Source organism: Loxodonta africana, chromosome 7, assembly GCF_030014295.1.
Source record: "Loxodonta africana isolate mLoxAfr1 chromosome 7, mLoxAfr1.hap2, whole genome shotgun sequence".
NCBI lineage: Eukaryota > Metazoa > Chordata > Mammalia > Proboscidea > Elephantidae > Loxodonta > Loxodonta africana.
The window spans coordinates 16,050,900-16,076,809 of NC_087348.1; the positions used below are offsets into that span (position 1 = coordinate 16,050,900).

Genomic DNA, 25,910 nt, shown 5'->3' on the forward strand with positions numbered 1-25,910 from the left:
AAACCTGTTGCTGTTGAGTCAGTTCTGACTCATAGTGACTCTGTAGGAGAGAGTAGAACTAACTGTCCCATAGGGTTTCAAGGAGCAGCTGGTGAGTTCAAGCTGCTGACATTTTGATTAGCAGCTGAGCTCTTGGTCACTTCACCACCAGGGATCCCTAGTCCCTGAAGGGCACCTCTTAAGGTTTATCCTACAATTTAGGCACACTTCCATCAGGTGGCAGCAATTTCCCATAAAAAAGAGGGTCTAAATTAGTAGGAATTTTTGCAATACCTGAGATTCAAGATAATGGTTTGTTAATACAGTTATGTTAGATGTAACAATGCTGCTTGGGTTCTTAGAGGTCTTCTACATTAGTGCCTCAATTGTAGGAAACAGAGGCACAGGGAAATTCAATGTTCAATTTCCCACAGTAGAAAGGGAATCGGAACTCAGGTCCTATTACTTCTGACCTATTTTCCCTGGCCTATTTAAAAAAAAAAAAAAAAAAAGGACTCTAAAACCTCTAAATGCACGTTTACCTTGGATTTGGTAGGAATACTGATTGAAAAAACTTTGAAACAATGTTAGATTGAAGTTTTTTACTAGTCATTACTGGAAAAAAAAATTAGATTGCTTTTTCAGTCTCTAATTTGAGAATCAAGGTCCTGTTTTACTGCCAGGCACCTCTGGATGTTTCCCTGAGCTTTGATTTAAAGCAATTAAAATAGCTTCATTAAAATTGCTGTGGTTAACAACAACCAAAAAATATGTGTGTGGTTATACGGGTAAATATGTATGCATATATGTGTATAGGAAGGCACATGCCAGTGCATGCACGTGCATGTACAGGAGTATCTGTGGGCATATGTATGTACAGGCTTGTGTGTGCTGCATCTATATTCATATATATAATAAAGCATATAGGGGGCCCAGTTACAGAGATGTCCTAGACATATCCAAACAACTGGTGGAATTAGTTTACTGGGTAAAAGGTTTAGGACATTGTCTGGTGGGACAACTTAGTGAATTGGGCATGACACAGTTCATAAAGATAATGTTCTACACCCTAGTTTGGTGAGTAGAGTCTGGAGTCTTAAAAGCTTGCAAACGGCCATCTAGGATGCAGCTATTGGTCTCTACTTGTCTGCAGCAAGAGAGAATGAAGGAAGCCAAAGACTCAAAGAAAAAACTAGTCCACAGGACTAATAGCCCACATAAACCACAGCCTTTCTTAACTTGAGACCAGTAGAACCAGATGACGTCTGGCTACCACTACTGACTGTTCTGATCAGGGAGACAATAGAAGGTCCTGGATAGAATGGGAGAAAAATGTAGAACAAAATTCAAGTTCATAAAAAAGACTAGACATACTAGATTGATAGAGACTAGAGGAACCCCTGAAACTATTGCTCTATGATACCCTTTGAACTTGGAATTGAAGCTATTTCTGGGAGTCGCCTTTCAGCCAAAGAGTAGATAGGCTTATAAAATCAGCAATATCACTCATGAATAATGTGCTCCCTTAAACAATCAATTATTTGAGACCAAATGGTCAACATTTACCCAAAAGCAAAGACGAGAAGACAAGGAGGGGAAGGGGAGCTAGATCAACAGAAACGGAACAAACAGAATGAAAACTCCAAGAATGTGCTGACTGACTGTGAAAACTGTAACCAATGTCATAGAAAAATTTGTATAAAAACTGTTAAATGGGAACCTAATGTGATACCTAAAACACGAATATTAAGAAAAGAGAAGACACTAAGCATGTCCTGACTACAGGGGTGTGTGTGTGTGTATTGGGGCTGGTGTAGGGCAAGGTAGGCCATGACTGACAAGACCAGTCCAACAGAATGAAGTAAGATCAGAGTGGAAAGGTAGGGCCTGGTGACAAAGGGACTAAAAGAAGTGAAGTGACAGGGTAATTTTCCTTGCCATATCTACACCAGTAATAACTCTTATTGTCACAGAGGCTATTATTACAGTTTTTATAATTAAAAAAAAAAAAAAGGCAACAAAACTCTTGCTTTCCCCAATAAATGAAAAAAAAAAGAAAAAAAGTGACCAGTGAGCAAGATACCCAGTCATTACTTCGGCTACGGCTAAACGACGATTTGCTTCCTTCAAACATCATGTCGTTAATGTTGTTAGCTGCCGTCGAGTCGATTCTGAGTCATGACAACCCCACATGCATAGAGCAAACCGCTCCACAGGGTTTTCAAGGCTGTAACTTTTCAGAAGCACATCACCAGGCCTGTCTTCTGTGGCATCTTTAGTGAATTTGAACAGCCTGCCTTCCAGCTAGTAGTCGAGTGCTTAACTGTTTGTGCCACCCAAGGACTCCATTCAAACATCATCTTATATATTAAATAGTAAATAGTATGATTTTCAGGCATTTTGAATATACAAACAGCCAGCATTTCCAGCTTTTCCAGAGGAAACTAAAATATGTACAGAAAGAGATTTTTATTTTAAAGGCCCAGAGAAATATTTTCTTCCTCTGCTTCCTAAGCTTATATAAAATTAATGCAGTTTTACCTATGGATGGGAAGGATGGAAAAGTGCTATCCACAAAAGAGATTAATTGGAGTCGTATTGCAGAATCAGATGACTGTTTTGAACTTTCATGTTACCCAAACTACTTTTGCTTGATTATTGAGAATCTTGAGGGTGGAAGATTCACTAAATAAACACTGAAACATAAAAAAAGAATTGCTATCGTTAAATGTTAAAAACCTATGAAGGCAAATCATATTTTGGAAGACACCGTCTGTGAACAAACGCTCAGATGCACAGAATCTGAGTGAGATGAATTTTGAGCATAGTCTGAAAGCAAACTCTTCTACTTCTGAACATTTATCATTCAGTCTGAAGTTTTTTGGCTTTTCTGTGTTGTTTACTTTGATACTTTTGATGTTTACTTTAAGTTTCTGTTATTTTAATGTATTTGAAATTTGATTTGTTTTAAGTAAGGGTCTGGAGAGTTTAGGAGCCCTGGTGGCACAGTGGTTAAGCACTTTACTGCTAACTGAAAGGATGGACAGTTTGAACCCACACAGCAGCTTTGAGGGAGAAAGAACTGGCAATCTGCTCTTGTAAAGATTATGGTCTCGGAAACCCTGTGGAGCCGTTCTATTCTGTCGCATGGTTTCATTACGAGTTGAAATAGACTAGAAGGCACCTAACAACAATGAAGAGTTTATGATTATATCCAGGTGAATTTAGAAAGATGGGTTCCTTCCTCGTTCTCAAATACAGAATAGAAGGGGTCGATAAATACATTGAATGTTCCCACTCTGCATTTTTCTGCCCAAGCAGACATTGATAATTTATAATTTACTCTTTCTTCTTAAATTTATCAATTACTCTATTAAAAAAAAAAAAAACCCTATAGGCAGTCATTATCACTTAATCAAAGTTGGCATGGAAGGTGAAATCTATTGCCATCCTGTTTCATCAGCCTTTTTTTTTTTAATCCCAGGAAAATGCATAGATCATAATTACGGTGTTAATCTGTTAAATTTTCCCCAGATTTTAATTCAGTATAAAAAGTCTTTCATAGTTTGGCATAACTTTCCAAGCCTCAGGATTCCCTGGGCCAGTTTATCCCCAGTCTGGCTGAGAATGCTTCATTTGACAAAGATCTTCCTTGCCTTCTCTTCTTCACAGTCAAATTTGGAAGTCACCTCCTTTTCTTTCAACTATCTCAGTTGCTAAATCTCTTTCCCTAAATTCACCCTATTACCTGTGGGTAAAGAGTCTCAGTAACTGTATCTCTTGATGTAGAGGATATTTCTGTCATTTAATTTTTTTCTTTTCAAAAGGCTCCATGAAATAAATTAATGCCTTTTTATAAACTTTATTCATTTAGAAAATGTTTCATAAATTTCTTAAAATTTCAGATGCATTTAATGACTCAGACTTTCAGCACTCGAGGGGTCCTTGGAGAATGAGCTCAATTTACCCAAACCGGGAGGGGTTAATTGATATGCCTGCCCACTGTGATATGTCCAGGTAGTGGCAATGCTGGGGGTAGTACTCAAAATATCACAGAGACAATTATCTGTTTTCCTCACAATGAAAATGAGTTCTAATAAAAACTTGGATAGAAGAAATGCAACATGGTACAGCTGTTTTGGAAAACAGTGTGGTGGTTCCTCAAAAAACTGAAAATAGAACTACCATATGACCCACCAATTCCACTCATAGGTAAATACCCAAAAGACTTGAAAGCAGAGACTCAAGAAGAGACTTGTGCACCAATGTTCATTGCAGCACTATTCACAGTACCCAAAAGGTGGAAACCACTTAAATGCCCATTAACAGATAAATATAAACAAAATGTGGTACATACATACAACGGGATACTACTCAGTCAGTAGGAGAAATGAAGTCTTGATACATTTTACAGTATAGATAAAACACTCAACCCAGTGCCGTCGGGTCGATTCCAACTCATAGTGACCCTATAGGACAGAGTAGAACTGGCCCATAGAGTTTCCAAGGAGCACCTGGCAGATTCGAACTGCCGACCTTTTGGTTAGTAGCTGTAGCACTTAACCACTACGCCACCAGGGTTTCCACAATATAGATGGAGCATGAAATTATGCTGAGCGAAATAAACCAATCACAAAAGGACAAATATTGTATGACCGCACTCATGTAAAAAGACAAGAAAATGCAGATGTATAGAGACCAAAGTTTATTAGTGTGAGGATGGCACAGGACCGGGCAGTGTCTTGTTCTGTTGTTCATGGGGTCACTATGAGTCGGAACTAACCCTATGGTGCCTAGCAACAACAACAGGAGCAGGAGGGAGGGGAAGAAACGGGGTTAAGAGTGATGGAAAAATCACATTGATTAAGGGTAGGGTTGTATAGCCCATTATTGTAGTTGCTGTCAATAAATTGTACATCTGTAAAAAGTTGAACTGGAAAAAATTCTGTGACAGATATATTTACAAGAAAGACAAAAAAAAAAAAAAAGAGTAGCTGCTGAGGATGTTTATATACAACCAAATATCCCATGAGATTTGGTTCCTTGGTTTGAAGGTTTAGGGTAATGGTTTCATGGAACATCCCAGTGAATTGGCCCAATAATGTGTTTAGTGCTTCTGTTCTACCTCCTAGATGTTGTGTACTGCCTGGGATCTTAAGAACTTGCAAGTGGCCATCCAAGGCACAATAATTGATCTCTGTTTACCTGGAGCAAGAAGGAAGAATGAGAGTCAGGAATAGGAGGAGGATATGGAATGTGTGGCTAATTGCCTCCATAAACAACTGCCTCCTTTGCCATGAGACCAGAACAATTGGATGGTGCCCAGCTACCATTACTGAACATTTTGATCAAAGATTCCATAGAAGAGTCCTGATCAAAAGGGGGAAAATGCAAAACAGAACTTGAAGTTCTCATGGACACTAGACTTTCTGGAGCCATGGGGGTGTGGACCAACCTCTGAAGCTATTGCCCTGAGATAATGTTTAAACCTTAAACCAAAAATATCACCTGAAGCCTTCTTAAAACCAAACAATAGTTTAGCTTAACTAGTAATGCCTTGAGCATTATGCTCTTTTAAGAATTATCTATATGGAATCAAACTGACAACAGCAACTGGAAAGATTAGATAGGAAACTTAGTATACCTTAATCGGGGAGGAACAACTCAGAAAAGAGGGTGAGAACAGTTGCATAACTTGAACATAATCAATGTCACTGAATTGTACATGTAGAAACTGTTGAATTTGGTGTATGTTTTGCTGTGTATATTCTCAACAACAAAATTTTAAAGAATGCAAAAAAAAATTCATATAGAAAGGAAACACACCTCTTAGCCATGACTCTAGAGACAGAATTAATAATATTGTTAGCTAATATTTATTGAGTGTTTTCTATTCATCATTGTGCCAAAGCCCTTTTATTCACACTTCATTTAATATCACAGTGACCCTTTTGCAGTAGGTATATTATGATTTTCAGTTGTCTCATATGCATGTGAAAGCTGGATAAAGAATAAGAAAGAACTAAGAAGAATTGGTGCACTTGAATTATATTGTTAATGAGAATATTGAATATACCATGGATTGCTAGAAGAACAAACAAGTCCATTTTGGAAGAAGTACAGCCAAAAGGCTCCTTAGAAGCAAAGATGGCTAGATTTCATCTCACGTACTCTGGACATGTCATTAGGAAGGACCAAGCCCTGGAGAAGAACATCATGCTTGGTAAAGTTGAGGGTCAGTGAAAAAGAGGAAGACCCTCAATGAGATGGGTTGACATAATGGCTGCAACAACGGGCTCAAACATAGCAACAATTATGAGGATGGTGCAGGACCGCGCAGTGTTTTGTTCTGTTGTGCATAGGGTCACTATGAGTTGGATGGACTCGATGACACCTAACAACAACACAGCAACAATTATTATTATTATTATACCAATTTTACAAATAAAGAAATTGACACTTAAGAAATTAAAAAAAGACTTTGTAAATGCTTATCTTGATAAAATGGCACAGTAGAATTTGAAGCCAAGTCTCTCAGTTGGGAACTGAGTTTTTCTTTTTTTTTAGTTCAGTTATGCCAAAAGTCTCATAATGTCTTTATTTTACTTTGATGATGTTGTTGTTGTTAGTTGCTGTTGAGATGGTTCCAACTCATCCCAAGAACAACAGAATGCAGCACTGCCTGGTCCTGCACCGTCTTCACAATCATTGTTATGCTTGAGCCCATTGTTGTAGCCACTGTGCCAATCCATCTCGTTGTGGGTCTTCCTCTTTTTCACTGACCCTCTACTTTACCACCAGGCGCTCCTTGGAAACTCTATGGGGCAGGTTTACTCTGTCCTATAGAGTCCCTATGAGTGGGAATTGACTCAACGGCAATGGGTTTGGTTTTTTCTACTTCACTAAGCATAATGTCCTTCTCTGGGGACTGATTCCTCCTGATAATATGTTCAAAGTATGTGAGACCTAGTCTCACCCTTCTTGCTTCTAAGGAGCATTGTGGTTGTACTTCTTCCTCGATGGATTTGTCTGTTCTTTTGGCAGTCCATGGTATATTCAATATTCTTCAAAACCACAATTCAAAGGCATCAATTCTTCTTCTTTCTTCCTTATTCATTGTCCAGCTTTCACATGCATATGAGATGATTGAAACCACTGTGGCTTGGGTCAGGCCCACCTTAGTCCTCAAGGTGACATCTTTGCTTTTCAATACTTCACAGAGGTCTTTTGCAGCCGACTTGCCCACTGCGATATGGCTTTTGATTTCTTGACTGCTCTTTCCATGAGTGTTGATCTTGGATCCAAGTAAAATGAAATTCTTGACAACTTCAATCTTCTGTTTATCATGATGTTGCTTATTGGTCCAGTTGTGAGGATTTTTGTTTTCTTTATGTTGAGGTATAATCCATACTGAAGGCTGTGGCTTTAATCTTCATCGGTAAGTGCTTCAAGTCTTCTTCACTTTCAGCAAGGAAGGTTGTGTCATCTGCATAACTCACATTGTTAATGAGCCTTTCTCCAACATTGATGCCCTGTTCTTCATAGAGCCCAGCTTCTCTGATTATTTGCCCAGCATATAGATTGAATAGGTATGGTGAAGGGATATAACCCTGATGCACAACTTTCCTGACTTTAAACCATACAGTATCCCTTTGTTCTGTTTGAATGATTGCCTTTTGGTCTATGTATAGGTTCCTCATGAGCACAATTAAGTGTCCTGGAATTCCCGTTCTTTGCAATATTATCCATAATTTGTTATGATCCACACAGTTCACTGCCTTTGTATAGTAAGAAACACAGGTAAACATATTTCTGGTATTCTCTGCTTTTAGTCATGATCCATCTGACATCAGCAGTGATACCCCTGGCTCCATGTCTTCTTCTAAATCCAGCTGGAATTTCTGGTAGTTCCCTGTCAATGTACTGCTGCAGCTGCTTTTTGAAGATCTTCAGCAAAATTTTTACTTGTGTGTAATATTAATGGTATTGTTAGATAATTTCTTCATTCAGTTAGATCACTGTTCTTGGGAATAGGCACTAATATGGATCTCTTCCAGTTGGTTGACCAGGTAGTTGTCTTCCAAATTTCTTGGCATAGATGAGTGAGCACTTCCAGGGCTGCATTCATTTGTTGAAACATCTCAATTGGTATTCTGTCAATTCCTGAAGCCCTGTTTTTTGCCAATGCCTTCAGTGCAGCTTGGACTTCTTCCTTTAATGCCATCAGTTCCTGATCATATGCTACCTCCTGAAATGGTTGAACATTGACCAATTCTTTTTGGTATAGTGTCTGTGTATTCCTTTCATCTTCTTTTGATGCTTCCTGTGTCATTTAATATTTTCCTGAGGAATCCTTCAATATTGCAACTCAAGGCTTGAATTTTTTCTTCAGTTCTTTCAGCTTGAGAAATGCCAAGTGTGTTCTTCCCTTTTGGTTTTCCATCTCCAGGTCTTTGCACATGTCATTATACTACTTTTCTTCATCTTCTGGAGTTGCCCTTCGAAATCTTCTGTTCAGCTCTTTTACTTTATCATTTCTTCCATTTGTTTTAGCTACTCGACTTTCAAGAGCAAGTTTCAGAGTCTCTGTTGACATCCATTTCTGTCTTTTCTTTCTTTGCTACCTTTTTACTTACATCTTCTTTTCTTCATGTATGGTGTCCTTGATGTCATTCCACAACTTGTCTGGTCTTTGGTCATTAGCGTTCAACATGTCAAATCTATTCTTGAGATGGTGTCTCAATTCAGGTAGGATATGCTTGAGGTCAAACATTTTGGTGATAAATAACATATTTTACACTGTTAGTACAAACAAATCTGTAACACATTTTCAAAATTTATGTAGATGACTTCACCTACTCTTATTATATAACCAAAACCAGTTGCCGTTGAGTTGATTCTGACTCATGACAACTTCGTAAGTTGCAGAGTAGAACTGTGCTTTATAGAGTTTTCAATGGCTGTGAATCTTTTGGGAACCTGTGCTTTTAACCACTATATTTAGTACAATTAACCACTATATTTAGTACAAACCTTGGCTTGTTTGTGTGTTTGGTTTGCTTCCAACAAAGGCTCTCTGAAAGCAGAAGCCTGCCCACTAACCAAAAGGAAGTCTTCCTGGGCCCACAGCAGGGAAGTTCAGAGGAGAATAAGGTAGGGGGCTGGAATGAAGCCTCTGGAGGTGGTTGGCTGGTCCCTTTTACCATCCCCCCTGAGAACAATTAGCTCTCAGAAATGTTTGGCTCTAATGATTGCTGGCTATTCATCCCGGGCTCAGAAGTGAGCGACAATGGGTAGCCTCCCAGAAGAAGAGTTTGGCTACCTCTGCCCATTAAAATAATGAACTCCCTAAGTCCATTTTGCAGACTTATAACAAAAAATTAGGAGTTCTAGAAGCAGGTATGACTATCACACAAGACCCAAAGTATAAAAAATTGACTGAACCAGAAATCAGGCATAGAGCAATAGGAGATGCAGATGAGCTGAAATTTGCAAAAGGTGTTATTGGAGCAAAGCAATCAATATTTCTTCTTCTGTAGGATGAGACCCCAGGACATTTCTGCCTGAAGTAGTTCAGTAAATACAGCTACTTCCCTTTCATGACTTTCCTCCAATAAGGAAAATATAAATTTACAACCTATTCCCCCTTCGATTTGTAAAAGGGGCACAGTAACACAACCTACTTCCAGGGACTGTTGGAAGAATTAAATGAGTTAATATAATCAAATCCTTAGAACAGTGTATAGTACATAAAAAGCTCTAAAAAAGTGTTTGTGACTTTTATTATAATTGAATGCTCATTATAAGCCAAACACTGTTCTTGGCTCTGTGGATTTGTTGTTGTTGGCCACCATAAAGTTGGACCTAGGCTCATGGCGACCCCATGTGCAACAGGGTTGGACCATTGTGATCCCTAGGGTTTTCACTGGCTGCTTTTTAGAAGTAGATTACCAGGCCTTTCCTCCTAGTTTGTCTTAGTCTGGAAGCTCTCCTGAGTTCTGTTCAGCATCATAGCAACATGCAAACCTCACTGACAGACAAGTGGTGACTGCACTTGAGATGCAGTGGCTTGAATTTGAAACCGGGTCTCCCACATGGAAGGTGAGAGTTTCTGTGGATAAACAGTGAAAAAAATATTTATTCATTCAACATATGTTTCCTTGGTATCTATCTCCCAAGCACTGGTGTGGTACTCAGGATAGATCAGTAAACAGAACAGACAAAAATCCCTGCATGCCTTTGACTGGGTTTCATTCTGGAGGGGAAGATTTCACCACCTCGTCTTCCTATTTTATAGAATTACTAGACTATGTCGTCACAGCTCTTCTGGGTTTTCACTGCTCAGTCAGTGATTTGTGGGGATGTTTAAATTTTTTAGAAAGCAGAAAGCAGTCTTTAGTATGATGATAGGAATACACGGAGTCACTGTACCAAAAAGAGTTGGTTGATGTTCAGCAATATCAGGAGGTAGCATATGATCAAGTACCAACAGCACTGAAGGAAGAAGTCCAAGCTGCACTGAAGGCATTGGTGAAAAACAAGACTCGGGAAACTAAATATCAATTGAGATGTTTCAATAAATGGATGCAGTGCTGTAAATGCTTACTCTTCTACTCCAAGACATTTGGAAGACAGCTACCTGGACAATCGGCTGGAAGAGATACATATTTGTGCCCATTCCAAAGAAAGGTGATCCAATGGAATGTACAATTTATTGAAAAATATCATTAATATCACACACAAGTAAAATTTATATTATTTTTATTGTGCTTTAGATGAAGGTTTACAGAGCAAATTAATTTTTCATTAAACAATTAATACACATATTGTTTTGCGATGTTGGTTGCCAACCCCTTGACATGCCAACACTCTCCCCTTCTTGACCATGGGTTCCCCATTACCAGCTTTTCTGTCCTCTCTTGTCTTCTTGTCCTTGCCCCTGGGCTGGTGTACCCATTTCATCTCGTTTTATGGGCCTATCTAATCTTTGGCTGAAGGGTGACTTTCAGGAGTAACTTTGAAAGGGTGTCTGGGGGTCATACTCTTGGGGTTTCTCCAGTTTCTGTCAGACCAGTAAGTCTGACCTATTTTTGTGAGTTAGAATTTTATTCTACATTTCTCTCCAGCTCTGTCTTGTAATCCCTGTCAGAGCCGTCTGTGGTGGTAGCTAGGCACCATCTAAATGTGCTGGACTCAGTCTGGTGGAGGTTGTGGTAGTTCTGGTCCATTAGTCCTTTGGACTAATCTTTCCCTTGTGTCTTTGGTTTCATTCATTCTCCCTTGCTCCAGATGTGGTGGGACCAGTGGGGTGTCTTAGATGCCTACTTACAAGGTTTTAAGACCCCAGACGCTACTCAACCAAAGTAGGATGTAGATCATTTTCTTAATAAACTATATTATGCCAATTCAGCTCCCCTGAGATCATGGTCTCCAGCCATCAGACCAGTAATTTGGTCCCTGACGAAGTTTGGATGTGTCTATGGAGCTTCCATGACCTTGCCTTGGTCAAGTTGTGCTGACTTCACCAGTATTGTGTACTGTCTTACCCTTCACCAAAGTTACTTATCTGCTCATACTTATTGTCTATTTAGTGTTTTTCCCTCCCCACTCCTCCCCTCCCTCATAACCATCATTGTTTCTTTCTGTGTATAAACATTTTCATGAGTTTTTATAATAGTGGTTTCATACAGTATTTATCCTTTTGTGACTGACTTATTTCATTCAGCATAATACCCTCCAGATTCACTTATGAGATTATTCAAAGATTCATTATTGAGTGGGAGAGGCAGAGCCAAGATGGTGGAATAGACAGACGCTTCCGGCGAGCCCACTTTACAACAAAGACCCGTATTTATCCTTTTGTGACTGACTTATTTCATTCAGCATAATACCCTCCAGATTCACTTATGAGATTATTCAGAGATTCATTATTGAGTGGGAGAGGCAGAGCCAAGATGGTGGAATAGACAGACGCTTCCGGCGAGCCCACTTTACAACAAAGACCCGGAAAAAACAAGTGAAAGGAGTATATCTGTGACAAGCCGGAGCACTGAGCATCAAAAGCAAGCTTAGACAACGAACTGAGGGGCAGGGGAAGGAAGAGACCGTTCAGAGTTGCCGGACCTGAATCGTGGGAAGCCCTCAGGCACCATTCCTGGAATGGTGGTGGCAGTGGCGGTGGGCTGGTCCTAGCGTTCGGCTGCAGTTTCCTCAGGGAGAAGCAGCCAGCCACACAGCCCACTCACACCTCCAGAACCTGAGGAGAACCACGCTCTGGGCAAAAGCTAAGTACTTGCGTATATTTTACCGGGCCCCCCCACCCTCACCCCCCACCCCCAAGCCAGCCTCAGCGGCTGAATCCCTGGGCCTGAGAGAGACCCTGCTGAGCACCTGGAGCCGTCCTCCCGGCCTTGGGGGAGGAAAAATTTGCAACTGGGGGGAAAAGATAATTTGCCAGCTCCATTAACTGGAGGAGCTCAGGACAGAAGCGGCTCCTGTCTAGGCATAAACCGTCCGTGGACCTTGAGCACCTTTCACTTCTGCATGGACCTGTGTGGGCCTATTTTGGGAGAATAGGCCCTTGTTGGCAAACTCCAGCCATTTCAGCTGTGCGGTTGAGAGGTGGGTGTTTGACGTTTGACATTGCTTTGCCTGTTAAACAAGGTCCTTACTTACCCACATCAGGGACCTAAGGACTGGTGGCTCCACTCAGGTCACCCAACCACCCGCGACAGGGGTCCAAAGATAACTGGTTCCTCCCAGTACTTACAACAAAAACTTTGGGTGCCCATGGTCCCTCTGCAGAGCCCACCCACCAGCATGCTGTAGGGAACAGAGACGCGTTTTCCTCAGAGACACTTGGGGGTCAGTTCACAGCCCCCTGCTTTGTTCAGACCCACTCCATGGATTCCCATTGAAAAGTAACAGCTTACTTCAAATTGAGAAAGCAGAGAATTGGAACTCCCTTTACTGCAGAAAGCCTGATTCATAATTGATGGGTGTTTGCTTCTTCCTGGTGTCTTTCCCAAACAAACCTCTGAGGAGTGCTGTGCGTGACAAAATTTGTTTCACTGATAACAGGGTTGGAAATGACCTCTGTATTAACCCCATGATTTTTCCTTGGGAATAAAGAGACAATCAGAAAGAAAGATTCTTTGATATCAAAATGTCTCAAAAAATTAGAACCCTGAAGGAAGATCTTGGATCCTAAGCAAGGACCAATTAACTGTGTTGGTCTCTGCTCTATCACCCCGGAGGGAGGTCATTTACAGCCCACATGGTTTTAATTTTCCCTTCTTTGCTGTACGTTGTGCTCTCAAGTCCTTTCTTAAATGTGATGGGGAAGGCTCTTAAGCTTTTAAGCCTCTCTTCTTTCCTAGCTGGATCATTTCTAAAGGAGACAGCTAGGAATAGACTTTGTGCTCATCTCAGAGTACTGATGGACTGGGAAGCTCTCAGAAGTTAAAAGTTGAAATTTTTGCCCAACATTTCTGAATAACTGGGTACACTACAAAGCAAAAGGAGTTGGATCACCGGAGAGGAACACTTTTCATAACTCTTAGGTAAGTCACACAGAGAATGTCAAGGGCCTAGGACACAGGCAGAATTCACAGATTTACAAATAACTCAGTGTTAGTGTCCTTGAAGTCATAAGAGACCGTCTTCCATGGTGGCGGTTTTAGCCTGAAAAACAAACTTGTACGAGGATAGTATAAAATGTAGGCTGTGTCAAGACACTTTATCATAAAGTGGGGACTCCAAAAACTCTGACTCATTTCATTAGTGTTTGAAATAAGTGTGAAAACACAGACCCAGAAGAAAGGTTGTGGATTATTTTTGAGGGGCTTCTACTGCCTGATATGTTCCATTTAAAAAGCCACACTTAAACAGTTCACAGGTGACATTATGAGGGTCAGTATTCCTGAGAGTGAATCCAACAGAGCTCTTGATTAACAACACATCAAGTTCTAGTGGAAGAGAGGGACCATTATTCAAGAATAAATGTAATACTTGGTCTTCTGAAAGAAAAATTGTTTCATTGTTCCTGGTAGACAAAGCTCTTCAGATTTTGTTTCCTGATCTACCTACATGCTAACCTTTTCCAAAACCTATCAGTCCCCGTTAGAGCTAGATGTCGTTGTTAGCAGCTGTCAAGTCAATTACAACTCAAGGTGACTTCGTGTGTTACAGAGAATTGCTCCATAGGTTTTTTTTTTTTTTCTTGATTGTAATTTTAATGGAAGCAGATCACCAGACCTTTTTCTTCCACTGTACTCAGAGTGGGTTTGAACTGCCAAACTTTAGGTTTAACAGTTAGGTGCAAGGTGTTTGCTCCTCCTAAACCAAAACCAAACCAAATCCATTGCTGTTGAGTGGTTTCTGACTTATAGCAACCCTGTAGGACAGAGTAGAACTGCCCCACAGAGTTGCTAAGGAGCAGCTGGTGGATTTGAATTGCTGACATTTTAATTAGCAGCCGAGCTCTTAACCACTGCGTAACCAAGGCTCCCTTGAACCAGTTGCCGTTGAATCAGTTCCAACTTGTAGTGATCCCATGTGTAGAGTAGAACTTCTCCAGAATTTTCAGAGGTGTGACCTTTCAAAAGCAGATCACCAGGCCTTTTTTCTATGCTGCCTCTGAGTGGATTTGAAACACCAACCTTTCGGTTAGAAGTAGATCGCTTAACTGTTTGCACCATCCAGATATTAGAAAGTGCTGCTGCTGAAATGTCTTAAAGAAAAGGAGTATGTCAAAGGGACCACTTTTTCATTTTCTATTTCCATTTCCTTCTGTTTTCATTTGCTAACAAGTTTCAAATGTAGGTAAGACTGGGAAGGAGGAATATGTTAAGACAAAAATGGTGTGAGTAAGAGATGAAGAAAATTATAGAATCTAGGGTGTCAAAAAAAACAATGTGAATATTAAAAGGTGTTTCTAAGATTAACAAGGGCATCACTGGTTTAACTTGGCTTTCTGAGTCTGATAGGATTTGCAGTGGTACCTTTGTCATTTAGGCATATGTGGATACAAGCTTTGCAGTGGTTACTATCTCAAGTCCCAGATTTTTCTGTTGCTCAGTTACACTAGCAGGCATTGCAAAGCATTTAATACCTTCTCATTTCTTTCTAAAAGAGATTAAATCGTCTCAAGCTTGACTTATTTCTTTGGGAGTCAGTCAGTGTTATGCCTTTTCTGTTCATTTACTGGAAGGATATCTACTTGAAGAGAGATCATAATTGTGTTATTGATGCCTCAACTTCCCAGTGTCCACGTCCATTGCCCAAGCATGACCCTTAGGTAATTCGGAGTCACTCTCCCCTGTAGGAGAGTTCTCTAATCTGGTAACCGTCAATAGGCTTCAGGGTAATTGCAAATCCAATAAAACTGTGTGCAAAGGTGCTAAGCGGTTGCATTTTTCTGAGCAGAGAATCCAGTCTCCGTCAGATTATCAAAGAGACACAAAAAAAGCATTAAACACAGTCTTAAAACTCTTAAGTGTTCGATGTAGGAAAGAAAAGGCTGCACCTGAAAGAAAGGGAGCTTCATGACTTTTCCAACCTTGTCTTATGTCACTTCTCAGGAGCTTTCCTAGAGTCATTAAATTGGTTAAATCACTCTATTTCCAAGCTTCTGGTTCTTAGTGAGTGAGTCTTCCCACCATTCTGTTACATTGTGAAAGGAGAAAGGGTGTTACAGGATCATCAGTGCTTTCTGGGTATAGGTTAATTGAGAGCTAGTTCTCCAGGAGACTTTAAAGAGCATCTCCTCCAGCCTCCTGACTTGACATATTTTGCGCATGAACTTCTCTAAGCATCTAGGTAACAACTGAGCTTTGCCTGGGCAGAAGCTTTCTGTTTGACCACAATTTTCCTAATTTGGCCTTACTTGAAAAACTCACGTATTTGTAAGATCTGGCAGGGGAAATCATATTAATACATTTTAGAAGATGATGGGCTAATGATGGCCATTTACTGCCTTCTGTCCCCAAATCCAACGGTAATATACATCCAAGAGGATTTTTCAGTTCAAGTTGATGATTGTATATGGAAGGCACAGAATAACTCAACATGGATGATTTAAGGTTGTACAATTAGCTAACTGCATGCCTAAATAGTAAAGAGTGCTTCTTTTTCTTTAAGGAGGGAAATAAAGGTATCTCCTTCTCTCATCTCTTCTTCAGCAGATGACAGCAAATAGGCCCATGGAATGGAATGGAAACCACTCCTCTGTAACCATGTTTGTTCTCCAGGGTCTCTCAGATGAAAAGGAGCTGCAGCTCATCCTCTTTCCAGTATTCCTAAGGATCTACTTGGTGACTCTCATCTGGAACCTGGTTCTCATCCTCCTCATCAGGATGGACTCCCACCTGCACACACCCATGTACTTTTTCCTCAGTTTCCTGTCATTTATAGACATCTGCTATTCTTCTTCCATCAGCCCAAGGATGCTTTCAGATTTCTTAAAAAATGAAAAGACAATCTCCTTCATCGCCTGTGCCACTCAATATTTTGTTGCAGTCTGGATGGGTCTGGCTGAGTGCTGCCTCTTGGCTGCCATGGCCTATGACCGATATGTGGCCATTGGCAGCCCTCTGCAGTACTCAGCCATCATGGCTCCTGGTCTCTGTGGGAAGATGGTCGCTGGGGTCTATGTGACTGGTTTCCTTAGTAGTTTATCTCAAACAGTATCTTGCTTTAATCTCGACTACTGTGGGCCAAAAATCATTCAACATTTCTTCTGTGACTTGCCTCAGATTATTCCATTGTCTTGTTCCAATCCCTTCGTCAGCCAAATAATTCTTCTCCTGGCAGCCATTTTTATTGTGTTTGGTTCTTTGCTTGTTACTCTCTTGTCCTATGGTTTCATTGCAGCTTCCATCCTGAAAATATCCTCAGGCAAAGGCAGTGCCAAGGCCTTTAATACCTGTGCCTCCCACCTGGCAGCTGTGACCCTCTTCTTTGGCACAGCCCTCTCTGTGTACATGCATCCCAGCTCTAGTCATTCCATGAAGCAGGACAAGGTGCTGTCAGTCTTCTATGTCACACTAATTCCCATGTTAAACCCTCTGATCTATAGCCTGAGGAACAAGGAGATCAAAGGGGCCCTCAAGAGGGTAATAAAGAGAACAACTTATTAAACTCAGTAAGAATAATATTTGGGAAGATACTATTGTTCCATCAAGAAGGATGGAGGTAAGAATGTATAAGTTACCTTTTGCAGATGACAGAAATAACTAGGCTGCAAGAAGAAATGAAAACCTGATTTCCTTGTTTCCTGGTACCATCATGCTTAGGTGCCACCAACAAGTGATCTCTCTGGGACTGTGACGGCAATGTGGAATGCAGTTTAAAAAGCCAGTTTCCATGATTAGAACTCAGCTGGATAAAAGCCTAAAAGGTGGCTGTGCTTTGAGAAGAGAACTGTTGATAAATATTATTTGCATAGAAATGATAAGAACCCAAGATGCCACACAGCCCGTTGTTTCCTTCACAGGTTTTATTTCTTTCTTTTTAATTGTTTAACTTTTATTGATATTCCAATAAAATGAAATAATATGATAAGTATGTGGCAAATGAAACATTTATAAAGGAACACTTTTTAACTTTGGTCCCAAATGGAGAGAGAAAGTGAGAGGATTTATCTGGGTACAATTCCAAGGAACTTTGTTCCATCCACTTTACCCCTCAGGCCTATGGGAGAAATTGAATTGTGAAAAAGATATGGGGGCTATGGAGGGTAGGAGGAAGGGGAAACATTTGGGGTCAAGGGGTTGGGGAATTTCTCAGATGCTAGAAAGAAATTAAAGGTCAGTGATTTCTGGGCATGGATGGGTCTGGTGCATGTTCCAGTGCAGCACATTGGAGACTATACAGGACCCCAGAAATGATGGGTGTCAAAGTGTGTTCAGGGAGTCAGGACCCAAGTCCTGGAGATCTGAGCCTTCCTGTGATTCCAGGGCCTTCAGTTTGACAAGGTGTTGGCAGAGCCATCAGACTCAGGGGTATCAGGGAGATTCAGAGTCCAACTGTACGAGTTTTAAAAACAGATTTGTTTTTCATACTGGAGTTTATAGACCAAGTTTCATACATATTGCATTAGCATTTATACAACACTTTACCCTTCACATAGTTCTATCACATAGATTAGGTTTTTCTATTCCTGTATGAAGTTGGTAGGTGAAAAATTATCCCCATTTTACAGACAGAATGTTTGGGCACATTGAGGCCTTCCATGTTCTTCCCAGCATAGGCAATGATCATTCTCAAATATCACAAAATGTGATTTGTGAAACATAAATGATTCTACCTAACCAAAATATTTTATCCATTGACTTTCCATTTTTGTAGATTTCATAGTCTTGGTATTATTTCTTTAAAACTGTCTTAAGAAGCTGTTCATTAATAAAATAATAGACTCATTGCCTCCATCCTCACCCCTTTCCCCACAAAAATATGTTTGGCTAGAACAGACCAAACCAAGAATGGAACCTTTTCTAAAACATTTCTGTAGCCCTAGCAACTGGCAGTTAGGTGAGATCCCTTCCAAAAAGTAATATAGTTGGGAATGATCCTAAGTAGACATTTTAATGACAGTTTAGAAATGCAGCATAATATTTGGGAAAGAACTCTAAATCAGAACATCTAAATTATATAAAAAAAAATTATAGCTACTACTAATGTAGGGTTGCTATGAGTCGGAATTGACTAGATGGCAATTGGTTTGATTTTTTACTAATACAGGAAGGAGTTGTGGTAGCATAATGGTTAAGCACTTCCCGCTAACTAAAAGTTGGTAGATCTAACCCACCCAGTGGTTCTGCGGAAGAAAGACCTGGTGATTTGCTCCTGTAAAGACAACAGCCTAGAAAAGCTTGAGGAACTTCTACTCTGTCACATGGGGTTGGTATGAGTTGAAAATTGACTCAATGGCATCCAACAACAACAATAATACTGACAGAAGGCCTATTTCGTACTACACAAAATGTTTTATAACCATTATCCAATTTAAATATAGCTCTGTGAAGAGCTACACTTTAAAGTTGTTGTTGTTGGTTGCTGTGAAGTCAGTTCTGACTCATGCCAATTCCCTGTGTGGAGACCAGAACTGCTCCATGGATTTTCAAGGCTGTGGAAGCAGATCACCAGGCCTGTCTTCTGAGGCACCTCTGGGTAGGTTCAAACTGCCAAACTCTCTGTTAGTAGTCAAGGACTTAACTCTGCCACCCCGGGAACCACTCTATGAAGTAGATACTACTATTAACCATATTTTATAGGTGACAAAACTGAGGTTTGAAGAGGTTACTATCCTCCAGGGTCATGTGTTCAAGATCACATGACAAGTGTGTTGCAGAGCCAGAGTTCAACCTAGACAGGCTACTTCAAAACCCATGACTGTAATAAGTAGTGTACCTTTGCATTTCTTAGTGCCTCAGTTACTTCACGTAAGCATAGGAAATTATACCGTACCTGCCTCATAGGCTGTTGTGATGACTGATTCAGGGAAAACATTTGAAAAAAATGCATGTATCTATCTATCTAAAATGAAAGTTCATTGTAAGCAGGGAAGTGCATGCACACATATAAAATTTATTGCTATTAAGCTGTCTTTGATCGATTGACATAATGCCTGCAACAAGGGCCTCAAACATAGCAACAATTGTGAGGATGGCAAAGGACCAGGCAGTGTTTTACTCTGTTGTACGTAGGTTTGCTATGAGGCAGAACTGACTCGGTGGCACCTAACAACGAAGTATATTAACAGCTAGGGTTGACCTCTGGTTCCTCACCTGAAAATTGAGGGTATTGGACTAGATGATCCCTAAGACCATTCTAGCTCCAATGACTTCAAGGACAGTAAATAAAATCTACAATCATGACAGGACCACAGGGAAGTGAGAAATGCATCCAGCAGGGACATGCAAAGCGGGGCATAAAATCAGCAGGGACAAAAACTCCATGGCAACCATACACCAGAAAGAATCACCTGGAAATTTTACTTCCTCTAATGGGCTAATGGGCTTGTCTCCTTCCACTTCTGCCTTTAACAACACAATTAAGAGGATACTCAGTTGTGGACATCTGTCTTGCTGAGTGAAAGTAGCCAGTTTCATGGCCCAGCAGAGATATAGTGGTGCAATAGGGCCCACCTAGAAAATTGCTTTTGAAAAGAAATAAGTATTTTTGACTTTTGGCAAGAGCTCTGTGTTCTTGAAGTATCAGAGTCAAAGTCGGAGGTGAGGACCTAGAAAGACCAGTGGATTCTGCACTCTCTTCAATATCCATGTGATTCTTCCAGTAGGATCTACCTATGCAAGGTTTATGATCCCCAGTCTCTCCCATTCTTTAACACTTTCCTCTCCCTCGCTTGCACACCTTCCACCCACAGCTCTTCCTCACATTCTCTTTCTGTTTACCTAAATTCTCTAAGAATCTTTGTTAGCTTTCTAACCTTTAGTGAAAAGAATTATCTCTAATATAAAATTTCAGGTATTACTCTGGGGTGGGATGAGGGTTTGAACTCTAGTTTTGCAATTTCTTAAGGATGTGACCTTGAGCTCTGTTACTTTCTGTTTTTTCATCTGTAAAGTGGGAATAATAGGAGCATCTGAAATTAAATGAGACAAAGCCTGTAAAGTCTAACATATTGTAAAAGTCAATAATCAAGAACTGAGTAAAAAATAATAATTTACATTTGGCCCTTCTTATCAAGGGGTTCCACATCCATAGATTCAGCCAACCATGGATTGAAAATATTTGGAAAAAAAAGAAGTTCCAAAAAGCAAAACTTGAATTTGCCATGTACCAAGCGCTACACTGAGTACATGCAAATGAAGTGATGTGTAGGCATACCCTGCTGCAGCCTCCTGCCATTTCACAGATCCTCAGTCTCTCTTTGACTATTAATACTACTACTACCAATAACATGACTGTAATTCAAATTTATGCACCAACTGCTAAGGCCAAGGATGAAGAAATTGAAGATTTTTACCGGCTTCTGCTGTCTGACGTTGATCGAATGTGCTATCGGAATGCATTGATAATTACTGGTGATTGGAATGGGAAAGTTGGAAACAAAAAAGGAGGATCAGTAGTTGGAAAATAAGGTCTTGGTGATAGAAACGATGTCAGATATCACGATAGAATTTTGCAAGACCAACATCTTTATAGCAAACATCTTTTTTTTTTTTCAACAACTTAAAGGGCCACTATACACATGGAGGAAACACTGGTAGCATAGTGGTTAAGAGCTATGGCTGCTAACCAAAAAGGTCAGTGGTTAGAATCTACCAGGCATCCCTTGGAAACCCTACGGGGCAGTTCTACTCTGTCCTATACAGCCACTGTGAGTCAGGACAGACTTGACAGCAATGGGTTTGGTTTGGTTTGTTTATACACATGGACCTGGTCAGATGGAATACACAGGAATCAAGTTGACTACATCTGTGGAAAGAGGTGATGGAAAAAGCTCAATATCATCAGTCAGAACAAGGCCAGGGGCCAACTGTGGAACAGACCATCAATTGCTTATATGCAAGTTCAAGTTGAAGAAAATTAGAACAAGTCCACAAGAGCCAAAGTATGACCTTTAGTATATCCCACCTGAATTTAGAGACCATCTCAAGAATTGATTCGATGCGTTAAACGCTAACGACCAAAAACCAGAGAAGTTGTGGAATGACATCAAGGACATCGTATATGAAGAAAGCAAGAGGTCATTAAAAGGACAGGAAAGAAAGAAAAAGACTAAAATGGATGTCGGAAGAGATACTGAAACTTGCTCTTGAACGTAGAGCAGCTGAAGCACACAGAAGAAATGAAGTAAAAGAGTTGATCAGAAGATTTCAAAGGGCAGCTCGAGAAGACAACCATTTCAGGAAGATAGCATTTGATCAGGACCTGATGGTACTGAAGGAAGAGGCCCAAGATGCACAGAAGGAATTGGTGAAAAATAAGTCTCCAGGAATTGGGGGAATATCAATTGAGATGATTCAAGAAATGAATGCAGCGTTAGAGGTGCTTACTTATCTATGTTAAGAAATTTGGAAGACAGCTACCTGGCCAACTAGAAGAGATTCATATTTATGCCTTTTCCAAAAAAAAAGGTAATCCAACCAAATGCAGAAATTATCAATGTCATTAATATCACACACAAGTAAAATTACACTGAAGACCATTCAAAACCAGTTGCAGCAGTACATCAAAAGGGAACTAGCAGAAATTCAAGCCAGATTCAGAAGAGAACATGGACAGGTGATATCATTGCTGAAGTCAGATGGATTCTGGCTGAAAGCAGAGAATACCAGGAAGAAGTTTACCTGTATTTTATTGACTATACAAAGGCATTCATCTGTGTGGATCATATGGATAACATTGCAAAGAATGGGGATTCCAGAACACTTAATTTTGCTCATAAGTAACCTGTGCATAGATCAAGAGGTAGTTGTTCAAACAGAACAGAGGGATAAAGTCAGGAAAGGTGTGTGTCAAGGCTGCATCCTTTCACCATACCTGTTCAGTCTGTATCTTGAGCAAATAATCTGAGAAGCTAGACTATATGAAGAAGAACAGGACATTGGGTTTGGAAGAAGTCTCATTAACAACCTGTGTTATGCAGATGACCCTACCTTGCTTGCAAGAAAGTGAAGAGGACTTGAAGCACTAACAGATGAAGATCAAAGACCACAGCCTTCGGTATGGATTACACCTCAACATATAGAAAACAAAAATCCTCAACCTGGACCAATAAGCAACATCATGATATTTATACCTCATGAGAATCAAAACTAAACCATATTTTTTAGCACCCACAGATATAAAGCAAAAACAGAACTTCAGTGAACAGAGTTGAAGTCGGATATTTATCCGTAATCACCTGTAAGACCCATCAGAGGAAAACCTCTGACCACAAACCAAATCTTGCTTTTTAGTGCTTCATTCTGTAATGTGGACATTAAGAACACCGAAAAGTCACCAGAGAGAGGACCTAAATACACGAAAAGGAAAAAGAAAGGAACTCAGATGACAAAAAGACAATTCAGAGAACATAAGAATATGTAAAAAAACAAAAGTCTAAAAAATAGTATCGTCAGAGGGATAAGAACGGTAAGAATGGGAATGGGGCCAAATGTTTTTCCGTTGTAAGTCATTAAAAGTACTTGACTTTGAAACTATGTAAAAGTATTATTTATTATACTGGGAGCTAAATTACAAAAATGACTAGTTAATTTTTTTGTTGCCTGCCATCCATAATCATTCTTTCTGTGAGGAGTATCTTAAAATTATTTTGGGGGTGGGAATTCCCTTTTCTGTTCTCAGACATAATTGCATGAGTGATCCCAACTCTGGCTTTAAGGGTAAACTCTGCGTGGTTTCAGCCAGTCAGCAAATACCATCCATTTGCCATTGCAGCTAACTTGGGGTATGAGTGGGAGACAAGCTCAGTCAAGGCCAGAAACATGCAAGGAGATGATTTCAGGGGCTTCTTGTAAAAGAAAACCTTTTTCTCTTTTGATCTTGTTGTCTTCAAACCTACTTGATGGTCGTGCTCACTCCCTTGGACTCTGCTTGTAAGCCATCCTAAAGACTCATTCAGAATATTTTTGGCCCTATCATGTCCACTTAAACTTCTTTTTATTGCCACATTCCTTCTCTGAGGCTTGCGAACCTGACAACCTAGCTGCCTGAAAGAAGGGGCTGGTCAAAGAGGTGTGGGGAAGGAAATACTAGGTAAAAAGTTAGATACTATTTCAAAAACTTTATCCTGTCACATACAGTTAAGTGCGCATTTAAAAAAGAAGGCCAGATGGACATAAAACAGGAGATTAAAGATGTGTTAGTAGTACAAAAACAAAACCAAAAAAACCTCACCGCCATTGACTTGATTCCGACTCATAGCAACAACTTAAGACAGAGTAGAACTGCCCCGTAAGGTTTCCAGGGAGCTGCTGGTGGATTTGAGCCACCAGCCTTTTGGTGAGCAGCCTGAGCTCTTCACCAATGTACCACCAGGGCTCCATGTTAGTAGTACAAGTAGACCTTGTATTGTGATACATCGAAACTAGCTGTTTGGCTTTCCCCACAGCCTGGTCTCTTTTATCCACTCTAAATGCTCTTCCTCTAGAGTTCGGGGTTTTCCTGAAATAAAAACCATAGCTTGAAGACTAAATGACAGTGGCTTCATTTCTTGTAATGCTTCAGGGCTGGAAAAGAAAAATTCTTCCCTTAGGTTGTGAGGTAGGATAAAGGGGGTGGCAGGGTAATTTCACACTGTATATTGGCATGATTGAATGCTATTTATTCTTTCAGAGTTTCCTACCTACTTTGCCCAGTCCCCCCAGTACCCTTTTTTTCCCCTTGTCTCTGCCCTTTGTCATATGCTCATTGTCTCCTTCTCGCCATCACCCTTTCCTACTCTTTTACTCCTTTAATCCCGGGCAGCTACGTGAGAAAGTAAGGGCGGGCATTTATTTTTCATCTTCATATTCCAAGTCTTACTAAGGTCTTTCTGAAAATGATCCACTCCAAGGAGTTCCATCTAAATAGCTACTTTTTCCAAAATAAGAAAGTAGAGAGGCTGGACTCCATTTTCTGTGGAGAATCTGATTCATAATTGCTGGGTGTTTGCTACTTCCTGATGTCTTTCCAGATAGAGGTCTCTGAGGAGTGTTCCTATGGTGTGATGACACAATTTGTTTAATAGATAACAGGGTTGGAAATGACCTCTATATCAGCCCCATGATTCTACCCTGGGAATAAAGAGAAGGAAAGGAGGGTTCCTTGAGTTCACAATGTGTCATACATTAGGGCCCTGAAGGGAAATCTTGAAGCCTATGCAAGAGACCAATTAACAGGGTTGATCTCCCCTCTACTGCCCAGGAGGGTGGTTATTTACAACCCACATAGGTTTATTGCCCTATCTTTGTTGTGACTTGTACTCTGAAGTTCTCTCTTAAATGTGATGGAGAAGGTTCATAAACATTTAAGGCCCTCATTTTTCATAGCTGGATCATTTCTGAAGGAGGCTGAGTCAAACATTGCTACCAACAGGCTTTGTGCTCACCTCTGAGTACTGATGGAATGGTAAGCTCTCAGAAGCTATATGTTGAAATATCTGTTCACCATTTCTGAGTACCTGTGTACCCAAACCAAGTAAAAGGGCTTGGAACACTTTCTCGGAACTCTTGGGTGAGTCACTTATGGAATATTGTCTAAGAAATGTCGGGGACCTAGGATAGAGCTGCAACTCACATATTTGCAAATAACTCAGTATCATTGTCCTTGAAGTGTAAAGGTCATAAGAGGTCATCTTCCATAGTGACTCTTTTGGCCTGAAGAACAAACTTGTAGAAGAATAGTATAAAATCAAGGCTGTGTCACAAGGCTGGAAAATCTCTGACTCCTTTCATGAGTGCTTCAAATAAACGGGAAAACGCAGACCCAGAAGAATAGCTGAGGATTTTTTTCAGGGGCTCTATCACCTGATTTGTTTCACTTAAAAAGTCAAACTTAAACAGTCCACTGGTGACTCTGCTGAGGGAAAGATTCCAGAGTGAGTAAACCCAACACAGCTCATGATTAACATCTCATGCTCTAGCAGAAGCTAGGAACCATTAATCAAGAATATATGTAATACTTGGTCTTCTGACAGAAATCTGTCCTCATTGTTCCTGCACAAAACTCTTCAGATTTTGCTTCCTGTTCTATCTATATGTTAAGTTTTTTCAGAACCAATTAATGTTCATTAATGCTAGACATACAATGGAGCAAAAGAAAATACTAGGAAGTGTTGCTGATGAAAAGTCTTACAGAAAAGGAACATGTCAAAGGGGCCATTTTTTAATGATCTGTTCCCATTTCCTTCTTAATTTGATAGGAAAGGTAAAATGGAGGTAAGCATGGAGATGGGGAATGTATTATGCCAAGAATGCTGT

General features: G+C 40.2%; 1 protein-coding gene across 1 annotated transcript; it reads left to right on the plus strand.

Moving 5' to 3' along the window:
• The first annotated feature begins 16,163 nt into the window (after window positions 1-16,163).
• On the plus strand, window positions 16,164-17,117 carry LOC100666298 (olfactory receptor 5A1-like). Its single transcript, XM_003419524.4, has one exon. It carries the CDS (start codon window positions 16,164-16,166, stop codon window positions 17,115-17,117), a length of 954 nt encoding a protein of 317 aa, XP_003419572.3.
• Window positions 17,118-25,910: the final 8,793 nt, after the last annotated feature.